Source organism: Pelecanus crispus, chromosome 8 (genome assembly GCF_030463565.1).
Source record: "Pelecanus crispus isolate bPelCri1 chromosome 8, bPelCri1.pri, whole genome shotgun sequence".
Lineage (NCBI taxonomy): Eukaryota > Metazoa > Chordata > Aves > Pelecaniformes > Pelecanidae > Pelecanus > Pelecanus crispus.
Window position 1 is genome coordinate 21,490,103 of NC_134650.1, and position 16,723 is coordinate 21,506,825.

General features: G+C 56.3%; 2 protein-coding genes across 2 annotated transcripts; both read right to left on the minus strand.

Moving 5' to 3' along the window:
• Window positions 1–755: 755 nt before the first annotated feature.
• LOC142594175 (protocadherin gamma-B5-like) lies at window positions 756–3,654 on the minus strand. The gene is made up of 2 exons (XM_075715651.1): window positions 1,195–3,654; window positions 756–890 (listed from the first exon to the last, which is right to left on the minus strand). Exons 1-2 carry the CDS (start codon window positions 3,652–3,654, stop codon window positions 756–758), a joined length of 2,595 nt encoding a protein of 864 aa, XP_075571766.1.
• A 3,639-nt stretch (window positions 3,655–7,293) lies between these two features.
• Window positions 7,294–15,884, minus strand: LOC142594176 (protocadherin gamma-A10-like). The gene is made up of 6 exons (XM_075715652.1): window positions 13,437–15,884; window positions 12,224–12,290; window positions 11,990–12,133; window positions 10,017–10,043; window positions 9,357–9,500; window positions 7,294–7,343 (listed from the first exon to the last, which is right to left on the minus strand). The coding sequence occupies exons 1-6, from the start codon at window positions 15,882–15,884 to the stop codon at window positions 7,294–7,296; spliced, it is 2,880 nt and encodes a 959-aa protein (XP_075571767.1).
• Between the last annotated feature and the right edge of the window lie 839 nt (window positions 15,885–16,723).

Consider the following 16,723-nt stretch of genomic DNA (forward strand, 5'->3'; position numbering starts at 1 on the left):
TACTTTTCACGTGCTCATCGAAGGCTGCTCTGAATTGGTCTTCCTTTCCCCTCCTTCTCCAACCACCCGTTCAGAATTTTTCGTCATACACTTACACGCTGCAGGCCGTGCTTACACCTCAGACTCAGTGCTCCATTCTAGAGTAACTCAGCAGCAGGAAGCGATGCACATGCACCCTCCGTTCGGGGGTCTATTACAAAAATAAAACAGCTAGCATATTGAACACCCTTAGCGTTAAACGCTAGCAACCAGGACAAAGTACATATTCTGTGGAAAACTTGATAGAAAAAGAAGACAGGTTCAGAAAAACAAAGCACGATTTTCTTTTTTAGATCCCATTCTACGCCTTTGTAGAGCAGAGAGATGAGGAACGGTAAACAAGAGGGAACCACTACTCAGGGTGGAACACAAAAAGAGAAATAATTGCCCAAAACCCCAAAACTCGGACAAGACTAACCCGTCCCACTAACGCTCCCATTTCCGTAGCAGCCTTCCACCCAAAGATGTGACGGCACACGGCAGAAGGGAGGAACATTCGTTAGGGAGGAGCAATCTGTAAGTTCCCCTTTCATGGAGCCACACACGCGTTTCCTTTAGGAGTCAAAAGAGAAAGAGCATTAAACCAACGGGGTTTGGTGCAGCTGACACCCAGGTGCAAGCACATCACTTCGGGAAAAAGCGATCAGGAAGGAAAAATCTCAAACATCGAGTGTCAGTCCCATTTTCCCGACTCTGCCATGTAGAATCAGCGCATCTCATTCTACACAGTAAGGATCCACCTTCACCGCCAGTAACTCATAACATTTCAGACAACACAGGTTTCGTAGAGAAAATTCTTCGGCTGAACCTGAACGTGTGATGAACGAAGAGGTGCCGTCGCTAACTGCCCACTGAGCAGAAAATCAACAAACGCAAAACGTCAGTCGGAGCTCCACCACACTTGTACCGTTTTGTCCAGCACAAGCTGAATGGCAAGAAACGCTCTGAACCTACACGAGTGACAGCTGGTGACGCGGGAAGTGCCGCTTCGTACTGCCCGCTGCTAAAAAGACACAGTGGAGGATTAGTTCATTCGTTCACGGAGACATAGGTCGGACTAAGCGCCGAAGCAGACAAACGAGGAACAACAGCCCGCTGCCCGCGGCGTAGAGGTTAGGAAAGGCTCAGAGACAAGGACTGCGCGGGCTTACAGACCTGCGGTGCGTCGGGCTCCGCGGGCGGCTGTCCCGCGCCGGCGCTGCTGCTCGGGCTCCGCTTCCCGCAGGGCTCCCCGCCGAGAAGCTCCTCCGCGGGCAGGCTGGGCAGCGGCGGCGGCGGCGGCAGCCAAGCGCCCTCGGCGACGGCGCGGCCCGGCGCCACGCACAGGTTGTAGGAGGAGGGCAAGGTGCCCTCGCAGAAGTCGGCCGGGAAGGCGGCGCCGGCCACGGAGAAGCGCTGCGCGCCCAGGCAGCGCAGGACGGCGGGCGGCCCGGCCCGGCGCACCCGCGCCAGCACGGCCAGCGCCACGCTCAGCAGGAACAGGGCGGAGAGGAGCGCCAGCGCCAGCACCAGGTAGAACTGCAGCTCCGCCGGCGAGTCGGCGCCCGCCGCCCGCTCGCTCAGCTCCGGCAGCGCCTCCTGCAAGCTCTCGGCCAGCACCACGTGCAGCGTGGCCGTGGCCGACAGCGCCGGCTGCCCGTGGTCCTTCACCACGGCCACCAGCCGCTGCTTCGCCGCGTCCCTCTCCGACACGGCCCGCGCCGTCCGCACCTCGCCGCTGTGCAGCCCCACGCGGAACAGCGCCGGCTCCGCCGCCTGCACCAGCTCGTACGACAGCCACGCGTTGCGCCCCGCGTCCGCGTCCACCGCCACCACCTTGGCCACCAGGTACCCGGCCTCGGCCGACCGCGGCACCACCTCGAACGGCGCCGACCCCGCGCCCGCGCCCGCGCCCGCGCCCGCCGCCGGCCACAGCACCCGCGGCGCGTTGTCGTTGCGGTCCAGCACGAAGACGCGCACCGTCGCCGTCGAGCTCCGCGCCGGCGCCCCGCCGTCCTGCGCCCGCACCGCCACCGCGAACTCGCGGCACTGCTCGTAGTCGAAGGACCGCTGCGCGTACACCGCGCCGCTCCGCGCCTCCACCGACACGTACGGCGCCGCGCCCGCCGCGCCCGCGCTGCCGCCCGCCAGCCAGTAGCTCACGCGCCCGTTGGCGCCCGCGTCCGCGTCCCGCGCGCGCACGCGCAGCACCGGCGCGCCCGCCGCGTTGTTCTCCGCCACGTAGGCGCTGTAGGCGGCCTCCTCGAACACCGGCGCGTTGTCGTTCACGTCCGACACCTCCAGCACCAGCGCCGCGCGGCTCGAGAGCGCCGGGATGCCCCGGTCTCTGGCCACCACCGTCACCCGGTGCTCGGGCGCCCGCTCCCGGTCCAGCGCGCTCGCCGTCACCACCTTGTACGAGCCGCCCGACGACGCCACGATCGACAGCGGCGCCTCGCCCGACAGCTCGCACGACACCTGACCGTTCTCCCCGGAGTCCGGGTCGTTCACGTTCACCAGGGCCACCACCGTGCCGGCCGGCGCGTCCTCGGGCACCGGGCTCGACACCGACAACATCGTGATTTCGGGCGCGTTGTCGTTCTCGTCCGTGATGTCTATCTGCACTTCGCAGTGAGCCGTGAGCCCGCCGCCGTCCCTCGCCTCCAGGCCGAAGCTGTATTTGCTCCTCTCCTCGAAATCGAGGGGCCCCGCCGTCCTCACCTCGCCGCTCTCGCTGTCGACGCTGAACAACGCGCGGACGCCGTCCGGGACGTTGCCGAAGGAGTAGGACACTCGCCCGTTGGAGCCCGCGTCCGCGTCCGTGGCTCGCACCCGCAGCACCAGCGACCCCGCCGGCAGATTCTCCCGCACTCGCGCCTCGTAGACGCTTTTACTGAACGCGGGCGCGTTGTCGTTGGCGTCCGTCACGTTGACGCGAAGCTGGACAGTCCCGGACCTCACGGGCTCCCCGCCATCCACCGCCGTCAGCACCAGCTGAAAGGAGCTCTGCTTCTCACGGTCCAACGCCCGCTCCAGCACTAATTCCGGCTGCTTCTTTCCACCCGGGCTCTCCTTCACGGCCAGACTGAAGGACGGGTTGCTGGTGAGCTGGTAAGTCAGCAGCGAGTTGCTGCCCACGTCCGCGTCTCGGGCCATCTCCAGCGGAAAACGAGCACCGGGAAGCGTCAACTCTGCGATTTCGAGGTCCAGAGCAGCCTTGCTGAAGGCCGGGGAATTGTCGTTGACGTCCTGGATGGCCACGTCGACGTGGAAAACGTTCAGCGGGTTCTGCACCAGCGCCTCGAAGCTGACGGAGCAGGACGCCGAGTCGCCGCACATCTCCTCGCGGTCCAGCCTCTCGCTCACGTACAGGTTCCCGCTCTCCCCGCTCACCGTGAAGTATTGCTTCTCCGCGCTGAGACGCAGCTTGCGTGCCGGCAGGTCCGCCGGGCTCAGCCCCAGGTCCCGCGCCAGCGGCCCCACCAGCGAGCCTCTGCCCAGCTCCTCGGGGATGGCGTAGCGGATCCGCTCCGGCGCCGCCCGGCAGCACAAGCACAGCAGCAGAGCGGGCAGCAGCACTCGCCCGGCTGCTCGCCGGCGCCTCTGCCTCTGCCTCTGCCTCTGCCTGCCCGCCATGCTCGGCAGCGCTCGCCGCGCTCCTCCCTCCCGCCGCTGCCCTCCGTCGCCTCCGTCGCTTCCAGCCGCTCTCCGCAGCGAGCGCAGGGGCCGCCGGAGGGCAGCGATCTCGGCGCCGGCTCGCACGCCGCTGCTCGCCGCGCCGCGCCGCGCCGCGCCGCCTCTCGCCTCTGCTGCCCGTGCCGCTGCCGCTCTGGCCGGCGCCGGGCGAGCGAGCAGCCTGCGGGGGCAGGACGCTGCGGCGGCGGCGGCTGCGGCTGCGGCTCCGGCGCCGCTCCGCGTCGGCCAACAGCGGCACCCGGAGGCGCCGCGACGCCACCGCAGCCGGCTGATGGCCGCGCTCGCAGGGGCCCGGGCTTTTGACCCGTGCGTAGTGGCTGCATCCAGCTTTGGGGTCTCGCTTTTCTTAGAATCGGGAATTCTAAAAAAAAAAAAAAGAAGTCTCTTTCTTTCAAGCCCCCTCTATATATTGCAAAGGCACAGTAAGGTCTCCCCAGAGCTTTCTCTTCTCCAGGCTGAGGAGCCTCAAGTCTCTCAGACCTTCTTCATAGCAGAGACGTTCCAGCCTCTTGACCATTTTTGTGGTCCTCCTCTGGACCTACTCCAACACGTCCATGCCTTTCTTGGAGTGTGCCCCCCAGAGCTGCACATTCCAGGTGCAGTCTCTAGAAAGTGGAGATAGAGGGACAGAACCACCACGCTGCTTGTTATACAGCCCAGGATACAACTGGCTTTCTGGACAGCAAGTGCACACTTCCAGATCATGTCCCATTTGTCACCTACTAGTATCCACAAGTCCTTCTCTGCAAGGCTGCTCTCCATCCATTCATCCCACAGTAGACATTGAAACTGAGGATTGCCCTGACCCAGGTGCAGGACCTGGCATTTGGCCTTGTTGCACTTCATGAGTTTCACACGGGCCCACTCCTCCAGCCTGTCAAGCTCTGCCTGAATGGCATCCCTTCCCACAAGCAAGTCAATGGCACCACTTGGCTTGCTGTTGTCTGCAAACTTGCTGAGGGTGCACTCAGTCCCACTGTCTAGGAAGATGGTAAATAGTGTTGATCCAAGCATGGACCCTTGAGGGACACCACACGTTGCTGGATTCCAGTTGGACATTGAGCCACTGGGTATAATTCCTTGGATGTGGCCATCCAGCCAGTTCCTGATCCATCTAATAGTCCATCTGCCAAAGCCACGTTGCTCCAATGGTGAGCACTCATCTGTCTATGAAAGCCTTCCTCTTCACAGCTGTAAACAACAAAGGTGTGTACAGGAACCACACCTGCACTCAGACAGTTGGAACAGATGTGACTTTCCCCATTTGATCAGACACCCTGAGGTTGAGCTGTAGCTCATGACAACAAGCAAGGCAAGTTAGAAATGTAGAGAAATGAACGGATCAGGTGCAATAGTATTTCTTAGGCCAAACTTACTGAGCAGAAGCAACTCAAATTGCATGGTACTGCATTAGGCACACAGTTGAGTTAACTGTGACAAGCAAGGAGGAAATGACCATCTGTCCTTCTATACCCCTGTGGTGGTGCATTCCCCCCCACACCTTTTCTCTCTTCAACTGCTTTATGTCCTCAGGAATTCCTGCCAGACCTCGACCACTGTGTAGTGAGTTGGTCAATTAGGCGCCCCTTAATTGTACCACAAACTCCTACATGGTTGAAGCAGGGAGTGGGAACAACCAGTTACCTGGCAGCCTTGAAACAAAGTGCTATCATGGTTACTGGAATTCCAGTAATTACCGAACCAGATGGTAGCTTGGATGGATGACTAAAGCCAATCATCGCACAATCCTATAAACAGCAGTCCTAAGTGAGGCCCTCTGAGCTCTCCTGGACTGCAGCAGGCTGCACCAGCATCTCCCTCTGCGTGGGACACCTCTGAGAGCTAGCAAACTCTTAAAGAGTTTGCTAAAATCAGAGGCCCATTGCCAAAGACCGACAGTGGAGCCTGGGCTGAAACCCTTCACTCCTTGAGGCTCAAGCCTCACCTGTTGAGAAATGTCAAGGCATTTGATGTGAATATTTCACTGAACTTGAGGGGAATTTTTAACACGGGTATATATATATATATATATATATATATATATATATATATATGTATCCACGTGTGTGTGTATGCATGTGTAAATCCATTTAAGTAGTCTGCAGATGTATGATTTAATTATAAAGTGAATCTTATACTGTTATATTATCCTTATTTACATAAACCACTGATCAAGACTAAGACTGGAACTAACCACACCTAGACTCCTCTCTGATAAGGAGTTTAGAAAGTAAGGGGGTCTATTTTGAACCTTGTGACTCAACGGGAGGGTCTTCCTTGTTCCCTGTATATACAATCTCTCTGTGAATCATTCCAACTCAGTGTATCTTAATTTTCCTTAATTTTCCTTTGCGCACTTCCATATAGTAATAGAGTGAACCTTGCCATCTTTGAATCTGTAACTAAGTTGCAGTTTTGATCAATTTTGCCTAATCACCTTGTTAATCCTATTAAAATCTATTAAATGCCCCATGCATTAAGACTGCCCCTGTTAAGGAAAAAAAGGAGGGGAACTGTCATAGGCGATTCATTTCTGTGGGGAACAGAGGGCGCAATACACCGTCCAGACCCACCCCACAGGGAAGTCTGCTGCCTCCCTGGGGCCTGGGTTAGAGACGTTCCTAAGAAACTCCCTGATCTGGTATGACCCTCTGATTATTACCCATTGTTGGTTATGCAGGTTGGCAGCGACGAGGTTGCAGAGAGAAGTCCAAAAGCAATCAAAAGGGACTTCAGGGCACTGGGGCGATTGGTTGAAGGATTGGGAGCACAGACAGTGTTTTCCTCTATCCCGTCAGTGGCAGGGAAGAATGCTGAAAGGAACAGGAAAGCCCTGCTGATTAACAGGTGGCTCAGAGGCTGGTGCCATCTGTGGAATTTTGGGTTTTTTTGATCATGGGGAAGTTTACATGGCACCGGGCCTGCTGGCAGCAGATGGAGTTCAGCTGTCTCCAAAGGGAAAAAGGATTCTCGCTCATGAGTTGGCGGGACTCACTGAGAGAGCTTTAAACTAAGTTTGAAGGGGGAAGGGGATATCACCAGGCTCACTAGAGAGGAGCCTGAGGGTGGCATGGCAATGTTGGGGGTGAAATCAATAGCCCAGCTCAAGTGCATCTACACCAATGCACGTAGCACGGGCCACAAGCAGGAGGAGCTGGAAGCCCTTGTGCAGCAGGATAGCTATGACTTAGTCGCCATCACAGAAACATGGTGGGATGACTTTCATGACTGGAGTGTTGCATTGGGTGGCTATAAGCTCGTCAGAAGGGATAGGCAAGGAAGGAGAGGCAGTGGGGTGGCTCTTTATGTTAGGGAGTGTTTCGAATTTATAGAGCTCAACAGTTGTGATGATAAGGTTGAGTGCTTATGGGTAAGGATGAGGGGGAAGGCCAACAAGGCAGACGTCCTGCTGGGAGCCTGTTACAGACCACCCAACCAGAATGAAGAAGTAGATGAAACATTCTGTAAGCGGCTGGCAGAAGTCTCACAATCGCTAGCCCTTGTTCTCATGGGGGACTCCAACTGGAGCTGGCGGAGGAGCTTACCAAGACACTCTCCATCATCTATCAGCAGTCCTGGTTAACAGGGGAGGTCCCTGATGACCGGAGGCTTGGCAATGTGACGCCCACCTACAAGAAGGGGCAGAAGGAGGATCTGGGGAACTAGAGGCTTGTCAGCCTGACCTCAGTGCCGGGAAAGATTATGGAGAGGTTCACCCTTTGATGTGGTCTCCCATAGCATTCTCCTAAGGAAGCTGGCAGCTCATGGCTTGGACGGGCATTCTCTTCATTGGGTGAAAAACTGGCTGGGTGACCATGCCCAGAGAGTTGTGGTGAATGGAGTTAAATCCAGTTGGCGACCAGTCACAAGCGGTGTTCCCCAGGACTCAGTTTTGGGGCCAGTCTTGTTTAATATCTTTATCAATGATCTGGATGAGGGGATTGAGTGTGCCCTCAGGAGGTTTGCAGATGACACCAAACTGGGTGGGAGTGTCGATCTGCTCAAGGGTAGGAAGGCCCAGCGGAGCGATCTGGACAGGCTGGATCAATGGGCCGAGGCCAACTGTATGAGGTTCAACAAGGCCAAGTGCTGGGTCCTGCACTTCAGTCACAACAACCCCATGCAACACTACAGGCTTGGGGAAGAGTGGCTGGAAAGCTGCCCAGAGGAAAAGGATCTGAGGGCTGTTGGTCAACAGCCAGCTGAACATGAGCCATCAGTGTGCCCAGGTGGCCAAGAAGGCCAACAGCATCCTGGCTTGTATGAGGAATAGTGTGGCCAGCAGGAGCAGGGAAGTGATTGTCCCCCTGTACTCAGCACTGGTGAGGCCGCACCTGGAGTACTGTGTCCAGTTTTGGGCCCCTCACTACAAGAAAGACATTGAGGTTCTGGATTGTGTCCAGAGAAGGGCAACGAAGCTGGTGAAGGGTCTGGAGCACAAGTCTTATGAGGAGTGGCTGAGGGAACTGGGATTGTTTAGTCTGGAGAAGAGGAGGCTGAGTGGAGACGTTATCACTCTCTCCAACTACCTGAAAGGAGGCTGCAGTGAGGTGGGTGTTGGTCTCTTCTCCCAAGTAGTTAGCGATAGGATGAGAGGAAATGGGCTCAAGCTGTGTCAGGGGAGGTTTAGATTGGATATTAGGAAAAATTTCTTCGTGGAAAGGGTAGTCAAGCATTGGAACAGGCTGCCCAGAGAGGTAGTGGAGTCCCCATCCCTGGAGGTGTTCAAAATGATTCTGTTCTATGAAAATATCACCATCAAATCCTGCAATTTGTCACAAGTAAATTCTAAACGGCAACTAAATCAAACTGTGGAAAGTCACTCATTCACGATAAATTAACATAATCCGCAGGATTCACAAACCTCCATTCGCCACAACTCCCCCGCTGCCAGAGCTCCCTTGTCTTCTCTCCAACCCTACACAACTTGCAGGTTTGCTTCTGACCTTCCAATAATTGCCAAAAACATATCATCAGAGGATAATGCACTACGATCACAGCAAGAAGACAGGTACGTTTCTCTGCTCACCAACAGTCTCAGAAGAAAAAGAAGCATTCTAGAGCACATGAATGATAAACAACAAAAAGAAAAGCGGAGCGGTCATCCAACAGAGAATGGGTCATCGAGCCATCAGCTTAGGGGGAATCTCCTCCCCTCTTTTATCACACACACTGTTCCACAAAGATGCAAGTTCTACTCAGGTCATGTTTACATCTGTTCCCCCCGATAGAACAGAACACAAAAGACACCCTCACATCTCCTGCCTTTCACACCCACTGTAGCATGAGCAAGAGGCACTAACACACGGCGCATTGCTAAACGAAGCTATGCTGAGAATTACAAGTACACCCACATACGTATGAGACCAGGTAAAGAAAACCAACATCAATCACACCAGTGAGGCAAGGAAGCTTTAGAAGATAAAGCGTTGTCAGAGAAAGTCACCGGGAAGTCTTCTTGGTCTTCACTGGGGGTGTTGAAATGTGTCCCTGAGAGCCCCTGGAAGTCATTCATATCTCAAGCTGCAAATGTGTCCCTAAAGTCTTACTGTGGACTACATAGTAGGGGGTTTCCTTTTAAAGAAATCGTCATCAGCTCCCAGCAATTTTTCTACTATGTGGCCTGCTCATCTCCCACAAACATGAAGCCGTAAGTGTGAACACCTTATCATGGGCCTCCTTCTCAAGCAAAGTCCTCTGAGAAATTACCACAGATTCTCTTTTAGCTTCTGCTTCATCCTCCTCACACAGAAAATTCTGTCTTATGTGGCTGAAGCAAGTATTTGCTGCAAGAAAACGCGCACAGTTTCACATGCAAAAGCACTGTCCAGAAATGGGGAAAAGGAACCACGACCTTCCAGGAAACAGAGGCCTGAAAGAAAGCATGATTACAGCTATGAGGAAACTCTACATCACAATGTTACAGGGAGATACAGGTGGGTAAAGGAGGTTTCACAGGGAATCCAGGATCACAGCAGGAATGGTGCAGGCCTTGGCACCAGGCATGAAGTGCAACCCTTGCTCAGACAAAGCCACTTTGACCCACTTATTTTCCTGGTTGTGAGCCAGCCTCTCACCCTCCTTGCTCAGCATTCACAGCCTTGAGCTGCACCACGGACAACAGCCAATACTTGGGCCATATGTCAGCCACAGGCAAAAGAGCATTTCCTTTGGTGACATTTTAGGGAAACAGAGGTATATCAAAGTCTTTGTCTTGGCAGCTGAACACCTTCAAGGTATGGATGGAAACTGCTTCCACAGCCCAACAATTATAAGACATCTTTCAATGTCTTAAGGGTTACCAGCCACAATGAGGCACAGCTTTAGACCTGGGTGAAAAAAGAACCAAAACAAGGCAAGAATGGGAAACCTGCAGAAGTGAAGGAGTCATAGCTTAATATTTCAGATCACGTCAGCTGTAGTGGGTACAGAAGAAGGGTGTCTGGTTGGTAAAAAGTCCACAGGAGGCTCTCAGAGGTGCTTGCAGCAAAGACCATAGCCACAGTTCCTCAAAGTAAATTCTTTGGACAATAAAAAAGAGGAACCACACATGGAACTACAGCTGTGGGCCTCATATAACAACTAGGACAATCTGGACTTTCACACCATCTTTACATCTTTTCGACATTTCACATGACTCCACAGCAAACTTGTTTACCTGCCCTGCCTTTGGGCAGGGTGAAAAATTCTCTCTGTCCTGAAGGAAAAGTTGCACACACAACAACTCCCTACTGAGAACAAGGATCACAACACGGATGCATGCAGAGACATTTCTGTGCTCATAACACTAATTTGAGAAACGTAAACTGCTCTCAAGGGAATAAGTGATATGCAGCTCTGACAAAGACTCCGTCATAAAGGTATCAACTCAAAGACACCATCATCCTACTTCAGCACATGGGCAATTTGGAAGAGACAAGGTGCTCAAATCTCAATGTACAGTGTAGGTCTATGCTCAATAACTACCATTCCCAGGAAATATCATGCAACAGGAAAGCAAACTGGTGAACCCACAACTTGGCCGTTGCTAACCTGAGCGGTGTGATATCCAACAAGAAGACACCTTCAGACTCATTTTACGTAGTCCAGCAATGAACCCTGGGAACTAATAAAAGACATGCCTTGGCTCCACCAGTACCTCCTCACACACAGCACCCCCAAGGCTCTCCTCCAAACCCTTCACAGCTCGCATGACTGTCAATGATCTGCATCATTTGCAGGCAGGCTCCACCCAAAGACAAGGCACACAGACAGCTTCCCCTTACCACGGATAACATGAAAGGCATGGACAGGACAGTCAGGCAAAGGTAACACGTTTGAGGTTCAGCACGTTACCAGAGACTACGGCCCACCTTTAGCTCATCACAAAGAGCAAGGCAAGAAGTGAACACCTGCAGAAAGGAAGGGAGCACAACATACTCTGGTAGATTATGGCACTTAGTAAGTAGCTACGTAATTCAGGTATTTAGTTGGCAACGAATACACAGCTTCCCAAAGCTCCCATTAGGGCATTTGTCAAAAGTACATACTTGAGCTGTTAGTTGAGAGTCAGTGACAACCTGCAAACACACAGGAAGAACCTCCCAGGGCTCCCGATGCAGCTGGGAGAGCATGTCTTCTAGCCAAACTTCTCTGGGAGGATGAAACTCACATTGCGTGATACTACAGCTAGACACTGAGCAGCGAAAGGAGCAAAGCATATCTCTTGTGTTCTTCCACAGCCCCTCACAAAATTCTGAAGCACATGAATGAGCCACAGCCAAAGTAAAAGAGGAGTGGTCATCCAACAGAGACTGGGTCATCAAACTAATGGCATAGGTGCAATCTCCTCCCCTCTTTTATCACATGTACTCTTTCACAGAGATGCAACTTGGCTGTAGTCATGCTTTCGCCTACTCTCCCTACCAAAAATGTAACACAAAGGTATTGTCAAGTAAAGTCAAGTCACTGGGAGGACATCTTGGTCTTCAGTGCGGGTACTGGAATTCATCCTCCAGAGCACCTGGAAGTCCTTGAGGTCTCAAGCTCCAAGTGTGACCTTAAGGTCTTACTCTGCACTACATGGTAGGGGGTTTCATTTTCTGCAATATTCATCAGCTCTCATGTGGTTTTTTCTACTCTGTGGCCTGTTATTCTCCCTAGAGATTAAGAGAGATTCTGTTAAGAGAATCCTGGCTTAGCTTTTGCTTCATTTTCCTCACACCTAAAAAAAAAAAAGAGCGTTTAATTCAGCGACAGTTTAGGGCAACAGAAGCACATCACTAAGTCTCTCTACCTTGGCAGCTGAACACCTTCAAGGTATGGATGGAATCTGCTCCCTCAGCCTGATCATTTGAACAGGTCTCTACTTTTAAGGACCACCAGCCAAACTGAGGCCCAGTTTTAGAACAGGAGAAGAACCAAGGAAGGAATGTGAAGCCTGCAGAAGTGAAGGAAGCAGAGCTTAACATTTCAGATCACGTCAACTGTAGTAGGCACACAAGAAGAGTATCTTGTTGGTAAAAGGTACACAGGAGGATCACACGGGAGCTCACACCAAAGACCATAGCCACAGTTCTCAGAGTAATTTCTTTGGACTATAAGAAAAGGAACATGCAGAGGACCACCACTATGGGACCTATGTCACAACGGGGAGAAACGGAACATTGACACCTACCTTTTAGATATTTCAAACTATACCACAGAGAACTCGTCCACCTGCCCACTTTCTGTGCAGACATGCATCTTCAGCATGCTCAAACATTACCCAGCAAGGCAGCTAACTTTGCAAGCAGACACCACTGAAAGAAATGTTGCGCACACGACTTCTCCTTCCAGAGGACAAAGATCAGGGCACGGATGCACGCATAGGCACTTCCCTGCTCATCATGCTCATTTCAAGAAATGTAAAATGTTCTAAAGGGCATAAGCAGCTCAGTTAAAGACTCCCTTATGAAGGTACCAACCCAAAGACACCATCATCGCACTTCAGCACATGGGCAATGTGGAAGATAGGAGACTCTGCAACCGTTAATGCAATGTTTACGTCTGCGTTCAATAACTACCATTTACAGGAAAGCTGCATCCAACATGATGGTGCATAAATTGAGTAACTTCCTCCCACGTGCCTCAAATAACAAGCCCCAAACCCAGAAAATCCTGACAAAAATACCCTCCCATCCCCAACATTCACACCAATTTTAATACCGACAAAACATCAGCACCTACTTCATAAGAGCAAGAGCCATTAATACCATCTGAAGGCTGGTGAAGGCTGGGAAAAGCTTAATACAACCACGATGAAACCCTACCTCACAGTCTTACAGGGACCTATTAGATGGAAAAATGACGTTTCACACAGCGATCAAGAGAAAGAGTACCCCTGAGTCATGCTTCAATTCCATGGCTGTTCCTTGGAGGGGAGGTGCATCTCCTGAGAGGTTTGAAACCACAGAACCGATGCACACGTAGATGCACCTCTTCTACTACGCTTACAGCTACTTTACATCTACTTCCCCTACCAGAAAAAGGACAGAACACCAAAGTACCCTCACTTCTCCCACCTTCCACACCAGGTAGGAGGCTGATGACAGCTCCAGCGAACGCCCTAAATGAGCAATAGGCACCGACACGCAGAGCTGTGAGTCGCCTTACGTGCGCGCAGAGAGCAAAGGTGACGGAAAGAGAAAAAGTGCAGACTACCAAGAAAGGAAAGGCAGGGAAGTCTCGCCAGAGGAACTCACCGGCGGAGCGGCGGGGTCCGCGCGGCGGGCGCCGGCAGGGTCCTCCCCGAGCAGCGGCGCGGGCTCGTCGGGCGGCGGCCGGGCCGGGAGGGTGTCGCAGCAGCTGCCGGCCGACAGGCGGAGCTGGCTCTTGCGCGAGTCGGCGGTGAGCGACACCTCGTGCGAGTAGGAGTGCAGGAAGGCGCGGACGCCGTCGATGCCCACGAAGTGCGAGGCCGGGACGCCGCGCAAGGCGCCGCTGCCCGCCGCCAGCAGCTGCGAGCGGCGCCAGCGCCGCAGGCGCAGCGCCAGCAGCAGCAGCAGGAAGGCGAGGAAGAGGCAGGACACGGCCGCCACGGCCACCACCAGCCACCGCGTCAGGCTGCCGGCCGGCTCGCCCGGCGCTGCCGCCGCCGCCGCCGCCGCCGCGCTGCCCAGCTCCGACAGCAGCTCGGCCACGCTCTCGGCCAGCACCACCGTCAGCGTGGCCGTGGCCGACAGCGCCGGCCGCCCGTGGTCCTTCACCACCACCACCAGGCTCTGCCGCGCCGCGTCGCGGGCCAGCGCGAAGCGCGCCGTGCGCACCTCGCCGCTGTGCAGCCCCACGCGGAACAGCCCCGGCTCCGTCGCCTTGGCCAGCTCGTACGACAGCCACGCGTTCTGCCCCGCGTCCGCGTCCACCGCCACCACCTTGGCCACCAGCGCCCCGGGCTCCGCCGAGCGCGGCGCCAGCTCCACGCCCGCCCAGCCCGCGCCCGGCGCCGGCGCCGGCGGCGGGTACAGCACCTGCGGCGCGTTGTCGTTCTCGTCCACGATCACGAGCCGCACCGACACGTTGCTGCTCAGCGCCGGCGCGCCGCCGTCCTCCGCCCGCACCCACAGCCCCACCTCGCGCACCTCCTCGTAGTCGAAGGAGCGCAGCGCGTACAGCGCGCCCGTCTCCGCCTGCACCGACACGTAGGACGAGAGCGGCGCGCCCCGCACCCGCCCCTCCGACAGCCGGTACCGCACGCGCGCGTTCTGCCCCCAGTCCGCGTCCGCCGCCCGCACCGTCAGCACCAGCGCGCCCGCCGCGTTGTTCTCGGGCAGCCGGGCGCTGTAGCGCGCCTCCGCGAACACCGGCGCGTTGTCGTTCACGTCCAGCACCCGCAGCGCCAGCACCGCGCTGCTCCACAGCGCCGGCGACCCGCCGTCCGCCGCCCGCACCGTCACGTTGTACTCCGCCACCTCCTCCCGGTCCAGCTCCCTCGCCGTCACCACGCGGTAGTAGTCCTCGAAGGACTTCTCCAGCCGGAACGGGAGGCGCTCGGCGATGCTGCACCGCACCTCGCCGTTCGCCCCCGAGTCGCGGTCCTGCACGTGCAGCAGGGCCACCACCGTCCCCGCCGGGGCGTCCTCAGAGATCGCGCTCACCGACGACGACACTGTCACTTCGGGCGCGTTGTCGTTGACGTCTGTCACCGTGATCGAGACTTTCGCCGTGTCGGAAAGACCCCCGCCGTCCCGTGCCTGCACCTCCAGTTCGTACGAGTCGCCTTCCTCGAAGTCCAAGCTCCGCAGCAGCGTGATCGCTCCCGTCTCGCTGTCCAGCTGGAAAATTTCCGATGCCATGTCCGACACTTTCTTCAGCGAGTATTTCACGTCGCCGTTCAGCCCGTCGTCGGCGTCGGTGGCCGTGAGGGTGACGAGGGCGGAGCCCACGGGCACGTCCTCCGGCACACGCACCGCGTACTCCGCCTGGCTGAACACGGGCGCGTTGTCGTTCGCGTCCAGCACCGCCACGCGGATCCGCGCCGTGCCCGTGCGCGCCGGCTCTCCGCCGTCGCTCGCCCTCAGCACCAGCTCGTGAAACGCCGCCTCCTCCCGGTCCAGCGCCTTCGCCACCACCAGCTCGGGACGCTCATCCCCGCTGGGGCCCGCCTGCACGGCCAGCGAGAAGTGCTCGTCGCCGCTCAGCTCGTAGCTCTGCAGGGAATTCGAACCCACGTCCGGGTCGTGAGCCTCGGCCAGGGGAAACCGCGACCCCGGCGCTGTCGTCTCGCTAATTGCCTCCTCCAGCACGATTTCCTTGAAGCTGGGCGCGTTGTCGTTAATGTCCGTGATTTCCACTTCGATTCCATAAACCTTCATTTCCCCCTCCACTATCACCTCACACCGCAGCACGCAGTTCTCCACCAGCCGGCACAGCTGCTCTCTGTCTATCCTCTCCGCCGTCACTAAATGTCCCGTCCTGCCGTGCAGGGTGAAATACTGCGTCCTACCTCTGTCTAGGATGCGGACGCCGCCGTGGCGGAGCGCCGGCAGCTCCAGCCCCAGGTCCTTGGCCACGTCGCCCACGAACGAGCCCTTCGGCATCTCCTCGGGAACCGAGTACCGCAGCTGCCCCCACGCCGCCTCCCACGCCGCCACCAGGACGCACCACAGCAGGGCTCGCTCCCGCCGGACCCGGCGCCTCCCCGCCGCGCACATCGCCGCCGCCGCACCGCCGGCACCGCACCACCGCCCGCCAATCCACCGATCCGCCGATCCGCCGATCCGCCGATCCGCCGATCCGCCTCCCGCTCCGGCTGCCGCTCCGGCTCCCGCTCCGGTTTAGGCTCCCGCTCCCGCCCGCGGCCGACGGACCCTCCGCCTCGCTGCAGCACGGCTCCGCACCGCGGGGACGCTCGCAGAACGCCCGCCCGCCGAGCCAGCCAGCGAGCGAGCGAGCGAGCGAGCGAGCCGGGCCGCAGCGGGCGGGGCTGCCTGCAGCGCTCCGGCCTTCCTCTCGCTCCTCCTCGGTCAACAGCGGCGCCCGCAGCCTCCTCCCGGCACTGCAGGCACCGAGCGCTGCCCGGCGCTGCCCGCCCGGCCTTGCCCACGGGCAGCTCGCGGGGACCGGACCGCCGCCACGCACACATCGGCTCCCGCACAGCGCTCAGCTCCTGCCTTGGCTTCTTTTTTTTTTTTTTTTTTTCCCCTCGAGCCCATCTCTTCTTTGATCCTTGAAGCAATCACAGCCAGGACGAAGGTACAGGCCTCCCGTGGTTGTATTGTTTCTACCGCATGGGAAAAATGACTTGCTAATGGGTGTATATGGAAAGTAAAAAATAGTTTTTCTTGTCCTACTCTTGATTTCTAGTGTAGGGAGCAGAGAAATGTATCACCCCGACGGTCATGTGTGTAATTCTATGCTAAGACAGCAGAATGACCTTTATTATTTTGCTTCTGGTTGACAAAAGTTCCTACTTTTGCCTCTCCATAATTGAGGGGTTGACAATGGGAAAAGTGCAAAGCCACGTGGACTTCGTCATAGAAGTCATGTTGGA